This window comes from Rattus rattus, chromosome 3, assembly GCF_011064425.1.
Source record: "Rattus rattus isolate New Zealand chromosome 3, Rrattus_CSIRO_v1, whole genome shotgun sequence".
Classification (NCBI taxonomy): Eukaryota; Metazoa; Chordata; class Mammalia; order Rodentia; family Muridae; genus Rattus; species Rattus rattus.
Window position 1 is genome coordinate 29,561,560 of NC_046156.1, and position 20,550 is coordinate 29,582,109.

General features: G+C 46.5%; 1 protein-coding gene across 1 annotated transcript in view; it reads left to right on the top strand.

Annotated features, from left to right (window-relative positions):
* Egf (epidermal growth factor) overlaps window positions 1–20,550 on the top strand; it is a 79,315-nt gene that overhangs the window by 8,437 nt on the left and 50,328 nt on the right. Inside the window, 4 exon segments of the mRNA XM_032897342.1 lie at window positions 7,367–7,566; window positions 9,646–9,827; window positions 10,214–10,441; window positions 11,112–11,314. Coding sequence (XP_032753233.1) covers window positions 7,367–7,566; window positions 9,646–9,827; window positions 10,214–10,441; window positions 11,112–11,314 — 813 coding nt within the window.

A 20,550-nucleotide genomic window follows, 5' to 3' on the forward strand; every position in this document is an offset into this window, starting at 1 on the left:
AAGGGAGGAAGGAGGAAGGAAGGAAGGAAGGAAGGAAGGAAGGAAGGAAGGAAGGAAGGAAGGAAGGAAGGAGTCACAGACACATGTATCCTGGGTGAAACAGAAAGAACTATACCCAAAATTTTATTAATGTTTTCAGCTTTTTAGACAAAAAATTCTCTATGTAAGAAAAAAATTACCTCATAGAAAAAAATGTTACACAAAAGGGGAGTTACAGAAGGATGTTGATAGTTAAGTCCAAAGCAGTGTTTCATTCTATAAGCTCATTATAAAGTTCAAAGCAACAGTTTCACATGGCCTTGCTTTATCATAGTGCACACCTATGGCTTCATCCTTGGACCTGACCTAGAATGAATGCTTGTCCTGGATCACAGATCTGTCCCTATTTCTGTCCTATTTCTCTTCTTAGTGCAAGTTATGACAGCTCACTGTATTTCTTACTATGCAGCCTGTACTTAACTATTCTATGAAGAGAGGACACATTCTATTCTTTATTCTAACTTTATTACATCTTCTGGCAAAACAACTAAAACCAATTCCTTAAACTGTCTTCTGGAAATTATTTTAATTAAGTCAGGAATTCTATAAAGTCACTAATTCATCTAAACAGCATTAATTCATGAAAATTCATCTTCATGTTTATCTGTGGAAAATTTGCCCAATAGTATAGGCTATCACGAAGGAAGTAATCATACCAAGATATATAGGCAGTGAGGGTCTCCTGGTGTCCACTCAGGCCAAGCCAAATAAATGAGGAGTATTGCTGTGTTTTATAAAAAGAGCAAGATATGCTTTATAAAGCATGGTATGATGAGGTGTGGGGGGTGCCTCACTGGGCCCATGCTGAGGCATTTCTTCCCCTGAGGTACCAGCCATATGATGGGTATAGTGTAGAATAGAGTTTATTTAGGACTATAGGAAGGGGAGTTGAGAAGGGAACAGAGACAGAGAAAGACAGATGGGAGGGAGGGAGGGAGGGAGAGAGAGAGAGAGAGATTGAGAGAGAAGGAGAGGCTGAGACTGGCCAGGAGAGAGAGAGGAAGAGGAAGGGGAGAGAGGGAGAAAAGGAGAAAGAGGTTAGGGAGAGGAGTGAGTCGGAAGGGGCAGAGCTAGTGAGGAGAGATCAAACAGCCCCTTTTATAGCAACCCAGGCCCACCTGGCTATTACCAGGTAACTGTTGGGTGGCACCTAGAACAATGCTAACGAGTATGGCAACTCAAAGAAGAGAAAGCACATCAGCTGTAAGAAGCCATCCTAGGAGAAGTCTCTAGGTCTGTGCCTCACCAGAGCAAGATGGTGAGCCGTCTCCCGGGAGCTCACTCGTCCACTGCAGCTCTTCCTCGGTCCTAAGGACAGCGTAGAAGGAAGTCAGACAAGGGAAGCAGGGATTATAAGGTGCTTCAGTGCAGTTTTCAAGATGGGGGAAAAGAGCAGGGAGCCAACGCATGCAAAGCATGCATTCCTCATGAACTGCAATCTAGCGTACACTGAATTAAATAGACAGTTTCCAAGTGATGCAATTGCGGGAGCTTACTTAAAGGGTCCTCCTTCATCAGTAGCTCTTGGCACACAGAGGTGAAGAAAGCAGCCTTGCAAGGAAAATGCGCGAAAGCATCTCCTGCAGGGAGTTCTTGGCACTTCTGAACTATGGCATGCCAGACAGTAACGGTTCCTGGTGTGTTCGGGTTGGGATCGGCAATGCAGCCTGATGTGTAGAAGCTAGGATCTGTAATGGAAAAGCCTTGCCTTAGTATATTGAATCAACTGGGTGTTGACCTTGGGATCTGTGTCCAGGCAGCTGCTCCAAACGTCTGTGTCTTCTGAACAACAGGGGCGACGGCCACTTCAGCCACTTGTGTAGTGCCATCCAATTGATGGCACAACAAAAAGTGCTACTCCCCAGATAATTAAAATACTGCCTTTCTCTTCTGCTAGTCTCCACCTGTCCTTGGGACATTAACATGTGTTAAAGACTTTAATGCCTTAATGACTGAGAAATCCAGCTGAAAAAGGAAGGTTTACCTTGCAGAGACTGCCGGTTTGATTATGGCCCAGAAGACCGAAAGCAAACCCGAGTCCCTTGACTGTGGGCATGGCTAGGGGTTGGCAGGAACTGGCTGTGACTGGCTTGGGCAGTGATAATATTTTTTTGTCACTTCTCAGGTCTCAGGTGGTAACCCCATTCATTTTGGGGAAGTAAGATTGAACCCCAGAAAGTTCTCTGCAGAACTGAGACTTAGTCTCAAACCTCGCGGCGTCAGCATTAGTCCTGAGTCACATGGATCCTACATTCAGCCCACCTTGATCCTGCTCTTCATGAGTAAGACGAGATGAAAACAATGATTGTTAAAGTCTCTTGGTACCCATGTAAGAGCCATGGCTGTAAAAAGGGAGCCCGGGTGGTCTCAGCGTAATATAAAACTGTTCTGCACTTTATACTAGCCAAGCTAGGCTCTCCCTCAAGTCGTCACCCTGGGAGCGGTGGGGATTTAAGTGGTTGCTAGGCTCAGCATCCCCAGTAGGTGGCAGGCTTTCTTACTGCTGCCGCTATTCCAAGTTCTTACGGTGTGGTTGAATCCTGAAAGTCCAGCACTTAGTTCACTCCTCACCTCCTTTGTCCCAGGAACCCTGTGGTGGTGACAGGGGGCAGCATCAGCCACCTTTTATGTTAATCCAGTTCGGCTGGCTCCTTGATCCACTAATGCTTCAAAAGCCCCCAAAGTGAACAGAAAACTGTCAAGCCCCCTCCCACTCAGCCACGCGTCAGTCCCACAGACGCACAGAGCATGTGAGATGGTTTGTCTCTTCCCCACTTCAGTCCTAATTGGCCTTTTGTCTCTCGGCTGTGCCACGGGGCCTCTGTTCAAAATGCTCCATGCCTCTTTGGACTCTGTTCTGGTCCCTAAAGTTAATCTATCAACCCAAAGGTCGAGAAATCGGGGATTCTCATTGGTTTCGTTCCTTAGAAAAGTGATTCAATTTTTCTATGCGCTTTCTTCTTACGGCACTGTGGGCTTTTCTGTTTGTTTGTTTTTCTGAGATGGGGTAACAGAACCCCGTCTGTCCTGGAACTTGCTTTGTAGACCAGGCTGACCTAGAAAAAAGATTGCCTGCTTCTGACTCCTGAGTGCTGAGCTCAAAGGTGTGCACCACCACACCCGGCCATCAGATTACTTTCTTAAATAGCGAAGCTCCGCCTGCCCCGAGTGGCACTGCCCACAGTGGGCTGAGGGCCCCCGCATCCATCATCAATTAAGAAAATTCCCCACAAACAAGGCCATAGGGTAATTCAGTGGAAGTAATATTTCAACAGAGGCTCTCTCTTTCTAGGAGACCCTAACTGGGCTGAAGTTGACAGAGCTAACCACACAGTATCTAATCAGTCTGGTCCATGGTATCATATGAAGATAAATAAGAACATGATGTGAAAATCCACTCTTATTGTATTGTCGTTAAAACAACTGCCATAGCCTGAACTGTGCCTGTATGAACTTAGTAGGTCTATGACTCTCTGTGCCTACTGGTAAAATTCCGGGCAAATACATAAAATACAATTATTTCTGGACTTTTTTACTTTAAAGTTTATTTTATTTGTGTGTGTGTGTGTGTGTGTGTGTGTGTGTGTGTGTGTGTGACATCCTCTTCGTCCACAGAAGCCCCCAACCTGGAGTTATAGACTGTTGTGAGCTGCCGTGTGTGCTTGGAACTGAACCCAGATACTCTGGGAGAGCAACCAGTGCTCATAACCACTGAGCTATTTCTCCAGCCCCTGTTTCTTGATTAATTAACTACTTGATTAATTAATTCACTCAAAGAGATTTTTGAGTGCCAATTATGTGCAGAGTCAGACTATAATCTGGGGTGAGGGATATTAAGGTGGTTAGACATCCTCCACGCTTTTTAACCTGTAAGCTCTCTATGTTTACATAACAAACAAAAACATAAGGTTGCATTGATTGCATCGATATATCAATGCAACAAAAATTAATCATTATGTGTATTGATCATAATATGATTGATTATCATATGTGTTCGATAAATTATTATTTTTTCAAAGATCTATTTATTATGTATACAGCGTTCTACCTGCATACATGCCTGCAGGCCAGAAGAGGACACCCAGATCTCATTACAGATGGTTGTGAGCCACCATATGGTTGCTGGGATTTGAACTCAGGACCTCTGGAAGAACAGACAGTGCTCTTGACCTCTGAGCCATCTCTCCAGCCCCAAATTATTATTTTTTTAAGAAAAGCCATGCTACATAAGAACAAGAAGACTCTTGTCAATAAATCTAGGGCCCCGTATCCCATGTGGTTCACAAGTTATTAGCTCTAAGCTTGGGCTGCCTTTCCTCTATAAAACAAGTTATGCCCACATTCTGGTCCCTGGCTTCCCATTGACCAGTGGCACAAATCTATGAGGCACAGCTTGGGCTGGAGGAATGCAGAGCAGAAACTTCCTGATGTGTATCCTCCATCATTAATGAAGGGTCTTCTTGTGTGTGGTTTCACTTTTCCTTACTCGTATAGTCCCATAGCAGGAGAAATTCTGGAAGATGCTTACCTTGCTAGCAAGCATGGGAAGGCAGGTATGTCAGTGAGGTTTTGTGTTGCTGTGTCCGGAATAGCTCTTCAGAAGAAAGGACTTATTCTGGTCATAGGCTCAGAATTTCCGGTCTGTACTTGCTTGGCTGTGTGTTTTAAGATCCACTCTTAGGCAGAGCATCATGGTAGCGAAAACATTCTCTCCCTCTCAGCTGGCCGGAAGCAGAAATAGCAATAGAGGAAGAGGCCTGGGTTCCACAGTTCTCAGTGATGCAACCCTACTGACTCACTTGCGCCAAGTGAGTCACTTTCTGCTTTCTGCTTTCTCTACCTCTGTTGTGAATCTCATCCGTTGATTGTTAGAGACGGCTGACTTAGCTGTCTCAGTAAATGGCCGCACAGGCTCAGCCAGGAGTTCTGCACTTACCTCTGGGGTATTTCTTAACCCAACCAAGATGAAAACAAAAACCTCACCATTATACAAAGCCACGTGTCTCTCAGTCAGGGCCCTTCCATGTCTCTGACGGTGTCTTGGGGGCTTTTACAAGCCTTGGTGGTAACCAAGCAGGGTTCAGATGAGGGAAGAGCTTTGAGTCCATTTTATTAGACAGTTGTAGCAATGCCTATTAACATCCTCCCGATGTGATACTTCTTCATCCCTCCTGTATTGCTACTGTTATGTGTTTACTGAAATGGACTTAATGCTTTATAGCTTTAGACCCCCAGCTCCACACTGAGAGCCTGCTAATCTGTCACGTTTAATCCTTAGAACAACAAAGTCATTTATTAAATTCCATCACAGGATAAAAGCTTAATATTCAAACAGAATAAACTAAGGTCAACAAGAAAGGTATCAAGAATTGCTCTCTGAGTCTCCTCAGGGTTCCGCCATTTTTCTACATACAAGGTGGTAGCAACCTGTTTTCTCCTGGTCGGAAGAGAACAAGGAACCTAGGAAATTATAGTAAATTGCCTGATTTACTTCAGCAGGTTAAGGACAAACTCATCTGGTAACTCATGCTGAGGTTTCTGAAGAAGGGGTTGGGTTCCCATCCAGACAGTGAGATGTGAGGTGTCAGAGTAGAAGGTGGCCGGGATCTAAATAAGGAAGGACTCCAAGCATTGGTTAGGGCTCAGCAAGGCACTGCGGAAACCAGGGAGGTCTACTGCTAAGGGCTGGTAGACAAAAAAGTTCAAGAAGCCTGCTGAAATTAATTCCAGATGAAAAGAGAATAACCTTTTGAGTGTGAATATGTGTAACATTTGGATAGCTCTTACACTCCAAGTGCCTGGGGCCCAGGAATGTTTCTGTTTCTTTTGGATTTTGAAATATTTGCACATATATGATGAACCTTACTGAGACTAGCACCCAAGTCTAAAAAGTGATATCACACCAAGTGTTCAGTCTACCTACACGATCAGGTCTGGCACTTCCTACTTGTGACGTCATACCGATGATCAGGGTCTGGGGTTTGTGAAGCCTTTGGAATGTCAGGATTTTAGATTAGAGAATTTCAGTCTGTATGTGGAGTTCAAGTTTAACTTGCTATCCTGGGTTTTGTGGATAATGTAGCCTGTCTGTAACAGAGATATCAGCAGATGTCTAGGGGAATGCTGAGTTTGCTCCTTGGCATGAACAAAGAATTGAACGATGGGGAAGATGGGAGACTGTGAGAAAGGGCACCCAAGAGCTTTAGACACTCAGAGTGGGACAAGCCTAATGCTGGAAGTTCATTAAACGGACGTCAGCTTGGGTATTTTATAGGACCTCTGAGTCCTCTTTCCCCTATTGGTCCTGTCTGGATACCCAACCGAGTGCCCGCTTGCTGTTTCTCCTCACGGTGTCTTCTGATAGCAAGAAGCCATTGTCTCAGGAGTCTTCCCTCACGTCTCCTACGTACGCACTTACGTCACGCTGACGTTTCTCCACTGTCGAAATGTTTCCTGACGTTTGGAAGCTAGCATTCAAACCTCTCATCACTGCTCCCACTTAAGACCCCCGCCACCCCCGCTGCCCCCGCCACCCTCCACCCTGTTCTGTGTCAGAACCTGGTGGCTTTAGCCACCAGATGAAGCTGGAAGAAAGAGCATCTATTTCCACAACAGTATTTGTAATTGTTGTGGTATGAATCTGAAATGGTCTCCATGGGCTTATGCTTTGAGCACTTGGACCTGAAGTGCCATGGTATTTGGGGGACTATGGAACCTTAGGAGGTATGGCCTGGCTGGCCAAAGCAGATAACCGGGGTTGGAGTCAGTATCTGGTTCCTGTCCCTCTTTCTGCTTTCTGGCCCACTATGATGTGAGCATCCTTCTCCACGACTCTTGCTGCCATGATATCCCAGCCTCCTCCCCCCACTACAAGGAGTTTGATGCTATTAAACTCTGATTCAAAGCAAATTGATCAGGCATTTTGGTCACAGCAACCCAAAGAAATTAATGTAGCAATTTTATTCCCAGTTTACACAACTAAATTCAACGTTCATACAGACCTTTTTTTTCTGATAGGAAACCTTACCTTGTTTCTTAATAATGTATATCAAACGTACATTAGAAGAACATATGTTCTCTTTAAAGAATTAATTTTTTTTCATGACTGGCGATGTACATTTCTTATAACCCACCTATAAAGACAATGGTTTATGGGACTAGGCGAGAGTCCCTTATTCTGTATAGAACAGTTTTTATTTAAAATATGAGACTGAAAAGTTAAGTTACTTCTGCATATATTCATTGTGATGGGAAGCATTTTATGTATATCATATTAAATGTCACTGAATATTTGTACCGTGGTCTCTTTCTCCCCCTCCCCCATCAGGTCCTCCCAGGTTCCTGATTTTCTTACAAGGAAACAGCATCTTTCGGATTAACACAGATGGAACAAATCACCAGCAATTGGTGGTGGATGCCGGCGTCTCAGTGGTCATGGATTTTCATTACAAGGAAGAGAGACTCTATTGGGTGGATTTAGAAAGACAACTTTTGCAAAGAGTTTTCTTTAATGGGTCAGGACAAGAGGTAAAGTACCATTATCCCCCATGGTATGTGAAGAATTTATACAAACATCTGACAAATGTGACATACTGAATTTATAATGTGTAGATAATTTGTCTAAGGTCAGAGTTCTCTGGGCAGTATTCAGTGCTTGGACAGAGAGATACATGAAATTACACCACGGTTCAAAGGTTCGGGTGTTAACTGTAGGCATTTGATAAGCGCATGTGGTACGACGCCACTGATCAAGCTTACAGAGAGACATGTGTAAGCCTCTAACGAAAGGACATGGGAAAACAGGTATAATCTTGAAAACATCTGATTTTGTTAAGTCAGTCGCCATGAAGACTTCATTTGCATTTTGTACCTCAGACGGTTTTGTCCCTCTGTGGATATTTGACAGCTGCCCTCCTTGGTTGTCACGAGTAAATAGGATAGGAGGATGAAGATGCTACGGGCATTCGGTGCCCCATAGTGAAGCACTGTCTAACTTCAAGAGTCATTAGGGCCTGAGCCAAGAAAGTCTGTTTTATCGCATTTTTCTTCTCGTGTAGGGGGGAGAATGCCAACAATACCCCCCAAAAATGTTGGCTTTGTATTCTCAAAGTATTTGTACTCTGGGGGAAAAAAAAACGGAGGCCAAGGATAGATAAAAAGTATTGTATTTCAAGTTCATACAAAAGACCCTTAATCTCTCTCTTGATCTGGTAGCACTCAGCAGTGAGTCCCAGGAGGGGTGTCCCAGGGGATGGATTACAGAGAGCAGGTGATTAGTGGGACCTCGAACATTTATTCCCAGCACAAAGTGCTCAGTGTTTGTGCTTTTTTATTTCTCCTCCAAACTAAACCTCTCTCCGACCAATTATTCCTAAAAGCTTCAATTAGGTGCTAATCTGTTTTAGCTCATCTCTAATACTGGCTAGCCTCACTTTAACAAGTTCCAGTCTTCCATACTCTCCAGCCATGTGCTAGAACAGCATGGAGCTCTAAGAATTTGGAGTCCCATCCCGTCCCGTCCTCCCCCCCCCCCTTAACCAACCGAGGAAAAAGAGCATAAGCAGTTGTGGATTTATGATCAAGCCCTTAGGAAAGGATTGGCCTGGGGCCTAATAACTCACCATTACACCACCATCACCCCTTCCATGGTTAAAACTTAGAAAACAGCACACTCTGAACTGCACACACTGAATGTGAAAGCAATTTAAGGGAAGCGCTCATGTGAGAACACAAGAGCGTTTAAGCGTTTGGCTGCGCAGCTCAGCACGAGATCTACCCAGCTCCTAGCTTGCCGATGTCCTGAAGGGAGCGTAACCACGGTGGTAGGGTTAAGACCCCACAGGAACCTGTGAGCGTAAAAACCAAGGCTTCCTCCTACCTTGCACAATCCAAGCCCCAGGCTGCTTCTCGAGTGTCATGTCGTCGAGATCTGGAAGAAGAAAAGCACTTGACAGTAGAAGGGTAGGCAGAAAAACATGAGGTTTCATGACAAAGCTGCTTCCAGGGACGGTGGCTATAGTTCAGCTGCTAGAATGTTTGCCGGGCACACATAAAACCCTGGGTTTTAGGTCTATAACCACAGCACTCAAGAGACAAAGGCAGGAGGATCTGGAGATCAAGGCCATCCTCAAGTACTGAAGCAGTTTGAGGCCAGCTTGGAGTACCTGAGTTCCTCTTTCAAAGGGGGTCAGGTAGGACTTCCACTCCATAATTCTGCTCAAAACCCGAGTAGAATTTTACCAGAGTTTGGAAAGACCTAAAACTGAATTCATGTTAAGATACCATCAACAAATGGAATTTTAAAAACTGTTTTAAGCATTAAAAAAAAAAAAACCTGTGAAAAATATACTGTGGCCGACCTTCTAATTTCAGTAGTATATAGGATAGTTCTGGGTTTCAAAGCTATGATATAAAAAGCCCGTTCACAAGGAGGGGTGTACTGTTGTTGAATCAAAATGAAATCACTCTTGACTGTTTCATCGTTTAAAAGATGCAGGAAATGCATTTAAATGGCATATGCTAAAATGGCAGACCTGACATGTGCGATAAAGTGGCAATTTCATTGTCAACTGTAAATGTTCATAATGTTGAAAATTGGTTTTGCAGACAGTGTGCAAGGTGGATAAGAATGTTTCTGGGCTGGCCATAAACTGGATAGATGGGGAGATTCTCCGGACGGACCGATGGAAGGGAGTCATCACAGTAACAGATATGAACGGGAACAATTCCCGTGTTCTTCTGAGTTCCTTAAAACGTCCCGCAAATATATTAGTGGATCCAACAGAGAGGTAAAAATCCATCTTGTTTTGTTTTGAAGGAGATTTAAACGAGCTTCAAATCTCACTAAGATTTGTACACTGTATTACTCGAAAGGACTACTGAGCGAGATGCACGTCTCTGGCTATACACAAGGCACCATTTTCCCCAAAACAAATGGCTGGATTGGGACTCTAGACAGTTCTCCCTGCCTGATGTTCTTTTATAAAAGCTTAGTTTTCCTTCACACTTGAAATCACACACGGCATTTCCAATAGGAAATACATACACATATTTGAATTCTCATTCAAAGCAGTCAGACTGCCCTGGGCAGGCACCAGAGGTGGGATCCCCGAGAGCCCCCCACTTTAGTGGCTGTTCATTCAGTTATGGTTGTGCGTGATGTGTTCATCCCCAGGTTGATATTTTGGTCTTCAGTGGTGACTGGCAACCTTCACAGAGCAGGTCTCGGGGGTATGGATGTAAAAACACTGCTGGAGACACCAGAGAGGATATCAGTGCTGATTCTGGATATCCTGGACAAAAGGCTCTTTTGGGCTCAGGACGGTAGAGAAGGAAGCCACGGTTACATTCATTCCTGTGACTATGACGGTGGCTCCATCCGTCGTATCAGACATCAAGCACGGTAGGTTGTGGTTTTGATGTGCCATAAAAGAAACGAGTGTAACAAATTAACTTTACTCTTGTCAACTGTCGGGGTGTACATGCTTACACACAGTCACCAATTAATTTCCGGTGAGTGACTTTGCTCATGTTTCCTGATTTAGGTTTTCTCTAACGTGGTTCTGGTGACAGTACCCGCTCGTTGGCATCTTTGTGAAGATTAAGTAAAATATATGCAAACAATACCTAGCAGCATGAGTAGCCTAGGATAAGCTCTCGCAGGTTGATCGCACTTATGGGGCTTTCTTCGTTGTCCAAGTCGTTTGTGAAGCGCTGTCTCTCGTGAGACTTGCTTGTAGAGAAAGGAAAACCTAGCCTGGTGCGAAGCTATCAAAACCAGCACTCCACCCACAGCTGACTCCTGGTTTCCTCTCCGTTTTTTAATCACACCCGGATCAGGAATCAAGTGGACGTAAACATTTAACTCTAGTAGTTCCGAATACGGAGACATAAGCCAAGTTTTAAACCTAATACGTTTTTCTAAACCAATGTAAGAAATGAAGATAAAGCGACTACAGTTCAAACAAGCAAAATTCATGTGGGGAGATTCGGCTTTAAAAACTGAAGTCATACATGTCCTGTTATCTAACCCTCCCCCTGCCTACCCCTTATTTTCTGGTTGTTTTTTTTAGGCACGATTTGCTTACTATGGCCATTTTCGGTGACAAGATCTTATACTCAGCACTGAAAGAGAAGGCGATTTGGATAGCCGACAAACACACTGGGAAGAATGTGGTTCGAGTTAACCTCAATCCAGCCTCTGTGCCGCCAAGAGAACTGAGAGTCGTGCACCTGCATGCACAGCCCGGGACAGAGAACCGTGCTCAGGCCTCTGGTGAGTCGCTGGCTACCTGGGGTGTATTCACTTCTTATGTGCCGGCTCAAGCTAGATTAGCAAGTATGGTGTGTAGGAGGGTAACTATTTATTCAACCTCCATCAGTTCTTAGCTAAAACACAGTCCTGCCATAAGGCAGATTAAAGAAAGAAAAACATATCTATCAGCCTTTGCCTTCTGCCCAACTGTCTCAATATTGGGGGGGGAGGTCTGGTGGTCTCCATTTTCCCCACCAAGTTCCTTCCATTCTACTCCTAAGTTCATCTCGAATGTGCAGTTCTCTTTCTGCTATACCATATTCATCAACAGTCGGTCGGTCGGTCTGTCCTGCCTGGCCCACTATAGTAATTGGTCACTGGCTGAACTGTTTCCTGCTTCTTGCCTTTAAATAACAAATCTGATCCGTCCACTCCCCTGCTTGAAATCCTCAAGGCTTTCCTTGTCATTCGGGTTGAAACTCAGCACGGATCAGGCCTGCGATGTTTAACCGACTTGCTTTAGGGTCCTCGCCCTTACCTGAGAACTAAGGAAAGATGCCCTTCAGGTCCTCAGAGAGCCCCTGCTGCCCCTGCCTGTAGGTTTTATTAAATTCTTCTGCCTGGTCTGAGCGAGAGTGCCTGAGTGCCCCTCTTGCTCTCAGATTGAATTCTGAGAGAGTGCTCCCTCACCTCCCCCTCCCCAGTGAGTGCTCCCTCACCTCCCCCTTCCCAGTGAGTGCTCCCTCACCTCCCCCTCCCCAGTGAGTGCTCCCTCACCTCCCCCTTCCCAGTGAGTGCTCCCTCCCCCTTCCCAGTGAGTGCTCCCTCACCTCCCGCTTCCCAGTGAGTGCTCCCTCACCTCCCCCTTCCCAGTGAGTGTTCCCTCACCTCCCCCTTCCCAGTGAGTGCTCCTCACCTCCCTTCCCAGTGAGTGCTCCCTCACCTCCCCCCTTCCCAGTGAGTGCCCTCACCTCCCGGCTTTCCAGTGAGTGCTCCCTCACCTCCCCCTTCCCAGTGAGTGCTCCCTCACCTCCCGCTTCCCAGTGAGTGCTCCCTCACCTCCCCCTTCCCAGTGAGTGCTCCCTCACCTCCCCCTCCCCAGTGAGTGCTCCCTCACCTCCCCCTTCCCAGTGAGTGCTCCCTCACCTCCCGCTTTCCAGTGAGTGCTCCCTCACCTTCCCCTTCCCAGTGAGTGCTCCCTCACCTCCCCCTTCCCAGTGAGTGCTCCCTCACCTCCCGCTTTCCAGTGAGTGCTCCCTCACCTCCCCCTTCCCAGTGAGTGCTCCCTCACCTCCCCTTCCCAGTGAGTGCTCCCTCACCTCCCCCTTCCCAGTGAGTGCTCCCTCACCTCCCCCTTCCCAGTGAGTGCTCCCTCACCTCCCGCTTTCCAGTGAGTGCTCCCTCACCTCCCCTTCCCCAGTGAGTGCTCCCTCACCTCCTGCTTCCCAGTGAGTGCTCCCTCACCTCCCCCTTCCCAGTGAGTGCTCCCTCACCTCCCCCTTCCCAGTGAGTGCTCCCTCACCTCCCCCTTCCCAGTGAGTGCTCCCTCACCTCCTGCTTCCCAGTGAGTGCTCCCTCACCTCCCCTTCCCAGTGAGTGCCCCTCACCTCCCCTCCCCAGTGAGTGCTCCCTCACCTCCCCCTTCCCCAGTGAGTGCTCCCTCACTTCCTCCCTTCCCAGTGAGTGCTCCCTCACCTCCTGCTTCCCAGTGAGTGCTCCCTCACCTCCCCCTTCCCAGTGAGTGCTCCCTCACCTCCCCCTCCCCAGTGAGTGCTCCCTCACCTCCCCCTTCCCCCTCCCCACCTCCCGCTTTCCAGTGAGTGCTCCCTCACCTCCCCCTTCCCAGTGAGTGCTCCCTCACCTCCCCCTCCCCAGTGAGTGCTCCCTCACCTCCCCCTTCCCAGTGAGTGCTCCCTCACCTCCCCCTTCCCCAGTGAGTGCTCCCTCACCTCCCTTCCCAGTGAGTGCTCCTCACCTCCCCCTTCCCAGTGAGTGCTCCCTCACCTCCCCCTCCCCAGTGAGTGCTCCTCACCTCCCCCTCCCCAGTGAGTGCTCCCTCACCTCCCCCCTCCCCAGTGAGTGCTCCTACCTCTCCCTCCCCAGTGAGTGCTCCCTCACCTCCCCTCCCCAGTGAGTGCTCCCTCACCTCCCCTCCCAGTGAGTGCTCCCCACCTCCCCCTCCCAGTGAGTGCTCCTCACCTCTCCCTCCCCAGTGAGTGCTCCCTCACCTCCCCCTCCCCAGTGAGTGCTCCCTTACCTCTCCCTCCCCAGTGAGTGCTCCCTTACCTCCTGGTCATTGGATTTATTATCAGGTGTAATTATGCATTAGCTTGCTTTCCTTTCTGTTTTCCTGCCTGCCTGTTTCTGTGTGCCATGAGGGAACACATAGCCAAATCATACGGCTTACTGCTGTGTATTTTTGGCCACTGTAACTGTGACATATAATCAATCGTAAGTTTTAAATAATGTTAGCCAAATGAATGACTAATTGGCTAAGTCAAGTCACAGACTCAAATTTCAACTTCCAAGCGTAGTAGTCGTTCATTGAACGTTTTAGCATCTAATTGCTGGGGTTGCATGTTTCAAAGTGTGTGTGTGTGTGTGTGTGTGTGTGTGTGTGTGTGTGTGTGCGTCTGTGTGTGTGTCTGTGTGTGTGTGTGTGTGAGTGTGTGTGTGTGTGTGTTAGCTAGTTCAGTGTGTAATCTGCCACATAAAACATGATACACTGCCATTTCATATATACGTGAAAGTTTTGCCTCTTATTTTTATTAACACAAATTACTGTGTTTTGTGATGAGCTCTTCACACACGTGCTTTAATCAAACTCACCTCCATTGCCCTCTCTTGGGCCCCTCCCACTCCTACTCTTCCAACCCAGCCCCTCCTCCGCTCTCCTCCTCATGCAAACATTTTGAGGAAGTTTCCAAACACGCTTAGTTTTATTCCCAAATAGCCGCGTGGGTCAGTGCGCGGTGGATGTGCCGCACGCATCCTTCCTAGCGAAGGCTGTTAGGGTTTGCTGATAGTGTTGAAGTGTTGTGGACTCTTTGGTCTGTGCTGCACTCGGTGTGTAGCCCATCTTCGTGTTTGGGTGTGGCTCCTACAGGGAACCACAGAGCTGAGCTTGGCTTGTGGCTCCTGGGAGGGAGGCTGGCATTAAGGGGGCGGGGCAACCCTTGCTATTTGTTACCCAAAACGGACAGTGAGAATCTTTTTTTTTTTTTTTTTAAATTTGGCCTTAAACTGAGCTAGAAAGTCAAACTTCTGTAGCAGCAATGCTTCCGACAGAAGATGTGAAGAGCTGCAAAGACTAAAATACTTGGCTACTAGGCGAAGAAGTTTTTAACTCCTGATCTCAATTCATGAAGCAGAGGTGATACAAAGGAATTATCTGGGAGCTGTAGTAGCGCCTTAGATTGCAACAACCTGGCAGCGACTTTGTAAAATAAAAACTGAAAACAGTCCCCGGGTGAAGGACGTGAACCCCAAAGACTGCCAAAGATTCTTCTCATGGGAAGCCTTTGGCTGCGTCTCACTGTTGGGAGCTCCCTGATGCTGTGCAGTAAACAGAACAGCCACGTTGAGGAGGTGGTCATTAGTCTTAGTGATTTCAGTTAACTATTCTCATTCATTAAGTAACAGTTATGGGGTTGGGGATTTAGCTCAGTGATAGAGCGCTTGCCTAGCAACCGCAAGGCCCTGGGTTCGGTCCCCAGCTCCGGGGGGGGGGAAAAAAAAGTAACAATTATGGTTGTTGGCCATCACCGCCATCTTCTTCCATGTGCCCGTGGAGCCTTTGTGACTGTACTGGTCCTTCAAGCAGCATTGTGAGAAGGACAGTTGGAATAATTGTACGTGTGCCCTAGTTCTAACGTTGAAGACCTGGAGTGACATTTTGATGACTAGACAGCTAGTTAATGCCTACTGGCCTTTTCTCGGTTCTTAGCTTGCAATATATGGATTCGGGGGGAACTCCTGTTCAATACTTCAGATTAAGTTCTCTTTGCCATAAGCACAGCATCCCAGAATCCCTGGCTCTTGGTCAGCACTTTTGATAAGTAAGGTCATTGAAAGCATGAAGTTCGGAAGATTTATCAAAGAGCAGCCTCAAACCACAGGGCAACAGTAGACCTTGGTTAGAAAGGCAAGGCCCACGCAAAAACAGAAAAGCCTCGTATCTGAGGTGCGGCTGGCACTGGGCATTGGCTCCAGTCCTTGACCTAGGTGTGACCTTCACACATAACCCATGTGCAAGGCACCTGTGGATTTCAAGAGCACTGCTACGTTGGCCATCATTAATGAGTTTAAATTGTTTTTAAGGCATCACAGAGCAGGACTTCTTCATCTGGGACATAGGAAGACCAGTAATTATTGATTTTATGTGTGAGATGAAACATATGAAATATATCATTGTTTCCCCGAGAGGGAAAAATAACCATATTACTTTGATCAGGCCCTCAATGGGCCAGATACCTTTTAACCATAAAGACACAGTTCTCTGGAGACTGCTGGGTTCCTTCTGCAGGCTTGTCTGTGATTAGAGCTTCCCTGAGAGTGGTCTGCTCCAGCTGAGTTGAGAAGGCATGCGGTCGTGAAGCTACTTCAGTGAGGGAAAAATTAAGTATCCCAGCTGGCGTCATTTTTTGTATGAAACATGAATACTTGAGGCAAAGAAGAATGCCCGTGAACTTACTTCTTGACGATGGCCATTGCTTATCGTGGATGCGCTATAAGATTCTAGTTCTGTGGAATCTAATGGGCTATTTGTATGTGTGCTCTGGCAAGACCCTTCCAAGATCAAATAACTCTGAGATGCTGGGTTCCACAGGTTGTTGAAGCAGGCTGATTTTCCTCAAGTGGACGTTGCCTGTGGTTAGACGCACTAGGGACCATTGAGCTTGTAGCGTTTTCCCACTCCGTTTCTTTTGTATCAGTCCATGACTTAAATCTGTTCTTTCTAGTGCACACCCACTTTTGAGTTCTAGACAAACTTTAATTTGCAAAGATGTTTTTTAAAGGAAAGCTGCAGGGTAGATAGATAGATTCAAACCACCTGGGACTTACCCATAATATCCCAAAGGGAGCAACTCTGTGAAGACTCGGACCCAGGCAGAGATGTCACTCATGGAAGCAAAGCCTATTAGCTCTCTATGCGCTGGTCTATGCTGTGGTTCCTGTGCCAAGACAGGCTGACTTTACTTATGCTACTGCCTTCGCATTCTGGGTAGGAGGTGGAAAAGCCTGCCGCTTTGGATGGTCAGGCTGGAGAGTTTCTGAGCTCTTTCCTCACTCGCTCTGTGCATCCTGCAAGGACAGGACTCTGCGTCACAGACAGTAGATGCATGCGTTTGGTTGCAGGACATCTTCACCAAGGCTTACATTTCTGCCTTCTCAGCGTCCTTCCTGGATGTCTTTGCTCCAAAGGAAATAACTGACCTGTGAACTTTGACCTCCCTCTCTCCTCGTCTCTAGCTCAGTGAAAGGGATCAGTACTTACCCCATTTCCCAGACCAGAAATCCAGGAGTTGCCCCTTCCTCCCTGCTTGATGCCCCAACCTCCAGATTCTAACAGCTCCTCCCCTATACCTCACCTATCAGCAAACCTTGTGCCACTTCCACAGTTCCCCATTTTCACTGTTCCCTAGAAAGGTAGGTACCCCACCTCCATTGCCTAGGCTGCAGGGACCAACAGTCTCCACAGGTGAGGACCTGACCTTGTCCCACCTCAGTTAAAACCTTTGACAACTCCCAGCAATGAATGCAGTCTCCTCACCACCCGCTCTGCACACTTCACGGCTTTGTGTCTTACAAGCCAACTTCATTTTCTACCATGGTGCGTTTCATTCCCTGCCCCAGACAGCCTCAAAGATTTGACATTCTTCCAGAGGAGGGCTTCCTTTCTTCCCTCCTCTTCCCCTTTCCCCTCCCTTCTCTCACTCCCCTTCCACTCCCCTCCCCTCTCCCCTCACCCCTCTCCCCTCCCCCTCCCTCTTCCCTCTTCCCTCTTCTTATCCTTGGAGAAACAGCTCCACACCACTGCCTTCAGGAACACCTTTCCTGACCAACTTAGTGACTGCGCCTCAGAGTTCTGAGAATAGATTTGCAGAGAGTGTGTTCTTGGAGAAGTTCTCCAATCCCATGGCTGTCTAGCTGTCATTGCCAGTCTCTCTAAGCGTCCTTAGCAATGGAGACAGGAAGTACAGCTCTCCATTGTACTCCAAATCCAAGAGGATTTTAGCAAGTGTTGGAAAAGCAAATGTAAACCCTGCCCCGCCCCACCCTTGTTATGCTCGACTCTAAATCAGGAGCCATTTTTTTTTTTTTTTTTTTGGTTCTTTTTTTTTTTTTTCGGAGCTGGGGACCGAACCCAGGGCCTTGCGCTTCCTAGGTAAGCGCTCTACCGCTGAGCTAAATCCCCAGCCCCAGGAGCCATTTTTTAAGATAGGTGTAGGTATCTAAGAACACTGCCTTCTGGCCTCAGAGCAGCTGGCCTACTCCGTGAGTGTCCCTAGAGTTCTACTTGGGGCCTTTCCCTAGATTATGTCATCAAACTTCGTGATAACTTTATGGATAAAGCGTGTGATTTGAGTAGTGTTTTAGAGACTAAAAACACATCTCATCGGCTTTTCTGTGTAGTGGGGTTGGATTTGAACTCAGGCTGATTGACACTGTGCATCCCCTCGGTCCATTGGTCATTTATTTCATAGCACAGGTTTCTGTGAACTATTTTGGGAAAACCTGTTAACTGTCACATCGACATGTAGCCATTCACCCCTAAGAGACCCCAGAGTTAACACTTCCCTTTTTTGGCAGTTTAACACACACACACACACACACACACACACACACACACACACACACAAATCCTTCTCATACCCCACCCCTCTGCCCTCCTCTCTTCTAGCCGACTCGAAACAAAGAATTTAACTTATATTCGTGTTGGCCCAGTTAAACTAGTAAGCCAGCTCTCCCACTGCCCAGATCCTATAGTATTACAATAAACCCACTGTGGGAACTTTGACGTGCACACTATCCATGGTGTGTCAATGCAAACTCCTAACGACTTTATGCTTTGACTGCTCGCTGGTGTTATTTTGTAAAAGGCCTAATTTTATTATCATTATTATTACTCTATTCTCCTTAGATGTAGATTCGAGCTTTGAGATTATGAGTCTCAAAAGCATAGTCACTGGCCAGGAGGGGAACCTGTCATCCAAATGGTGTGAAAGGTTTTTACAGTCACTTCACGCACAAAATACCACTGACTGCCTTTAATTCTGTAAGCTACTATTTGTGGGCATTTTAAATAAAATGGGGTTTGTTTTATCCTTCATAGCTACTGTGATATCTTAGCGAGGGTCAAAGATCCATGCCCCTGGTCAAGCAAAGCACTGCCTCAGGCAAAGCCGGCCTCACAGTACAGGTTCTCCGGCTGCCAAATGGTTGCCATTTGAAAGCCTTTGGAAATACTTTGTATCTTTATGGCTCCCTGTTTGCTGTGAGGGCTCGTACCTTGCTGGTTCCCGCATGCCTGCTGACCAGGTCTCTGATCATTCTTTAACCTGTGGCTTTTCCTTGTCACGTGCTTGTCCTAGAGAGCTGCCACTTTCTGAATTTTCCACATTGAGACATTGGTGTCACTTAACGTGTTTGTCTCCCTTGTCTGTTCCCAGAAGTGGAGCGTTAGCCCCAGGAGCCTGGTAAGAGCCAATATTTTTCACAGAACACTTCATGGATAAGACTGCAGGTGGCACTGCACCCCTCCTATTGTACCAATTTATGGACACACAGGGGCCAGCTCCCGGTCAGACATTGCCAGCTTGGTCTATCATCTATAAAACTTCCCATCCGCCCTGTGCACAATGCCTTTAGAAGCTGCTGATTCGTGCCTACGACACTAGTGCCATTTTCTTAAATCAAGAGCTCAGAGTGAAGCCGTCCACTCTAACACTGCTTACTATTTATCTGCCAGAATTCTTATACCCAGAGGAATCTTTCTGTATCAAATAAAGTATTGCTCCAAGGAGCTAGTATAGGAAATTCAAATTTAAAATTTGATGCTTTCCCTTGATATACATGTTTGCAGAAGGAAGAGTTAATTCCCAGGATCACCCAAAGCACCATTTATAAACTCTTTTTTTTAAAAGGGGATTGGCCTGTTCCTATTGGCTGCTATTACCCTCTTGGTCCTCACATGGCAGTATCTTTCTCCAAAGGAGCTCCTCTGAGGCTTGTGTGCATAGGAAAGATGAACACTAGGTTCCTCTGTCTGGGATGATGCTGATGCCGGAGGCCTGGGATGCAAGGCCAAGGCTGGGCTTAGCATGAGCACTGGAGTTGTGCAGCCACTGTGCGATTGGGACACAGGTGACAAGGGGAGCAGGGCCATGCACACCTGGGATTCCCCACCTTCAGTCTATGGGATGGCCAGGCTTGTCAGAAATGGGCATGAAATAAGAAAGGGAGGGCATCATAAGAGTAAATGCTAGTTCTCCCTACCTGCCCCCAGTACTGGGGATTGAACACAGGGACTAGTACATGCTGGGCAAATGCTCGCTCCATCCCCAGCCCCAAAGCATGTATGTTTCAACTACTTCAAAGCCATTGGTTGGTTTATGTTCTAATTCTTAAAGGAATCCAGAAGGATAAAAATAGCTAAATCCTGTCCAGGTGATTTGTTTCATTTTGTTTTTAAACCACAGTTTAAAATTCCAGTAGTACAAAACGGCAATTCTTTATTTCTTGTGCGTGTGTGTGTGTGTGTGTGTGTGTGTGTGTGTGTGTGTGTGCATTCACAGAGAACCCCCTTCCTCACCCCCCAAATGTATACTAGACACTTTGGGGAATCTTTGAGGAGGTTATGTATGCGAACTCACCAACAAGAAAGAAAGGCAGTAAACAAGTGAATCAAAATGTAATCATAGGTTTTACAGAGATTCAACGCACTGTAACATTTTAAGTACATATGTATGCAGGCATACACACACACACACACACACACAGAGTCCACATAGACGTGATAAAAAGCGTAGTCTGCATTCAGAAGGCCTGGGGCTGAGTCTCAATTCTACACTTATTTGATCTTTGACAAATTCCAATTCTTTATCGGTAAAATAATAATATTTTCTGGAAGTATTCTGAGGGTTTTTTCTGAACATTAAGTATCATAATTTACTTTATAAAATGATACTCTCACTTTTATTGATATGTGCTAAATGTTTAGGGGATGCCAAGTACTTAGTTATAAGAATCATTAG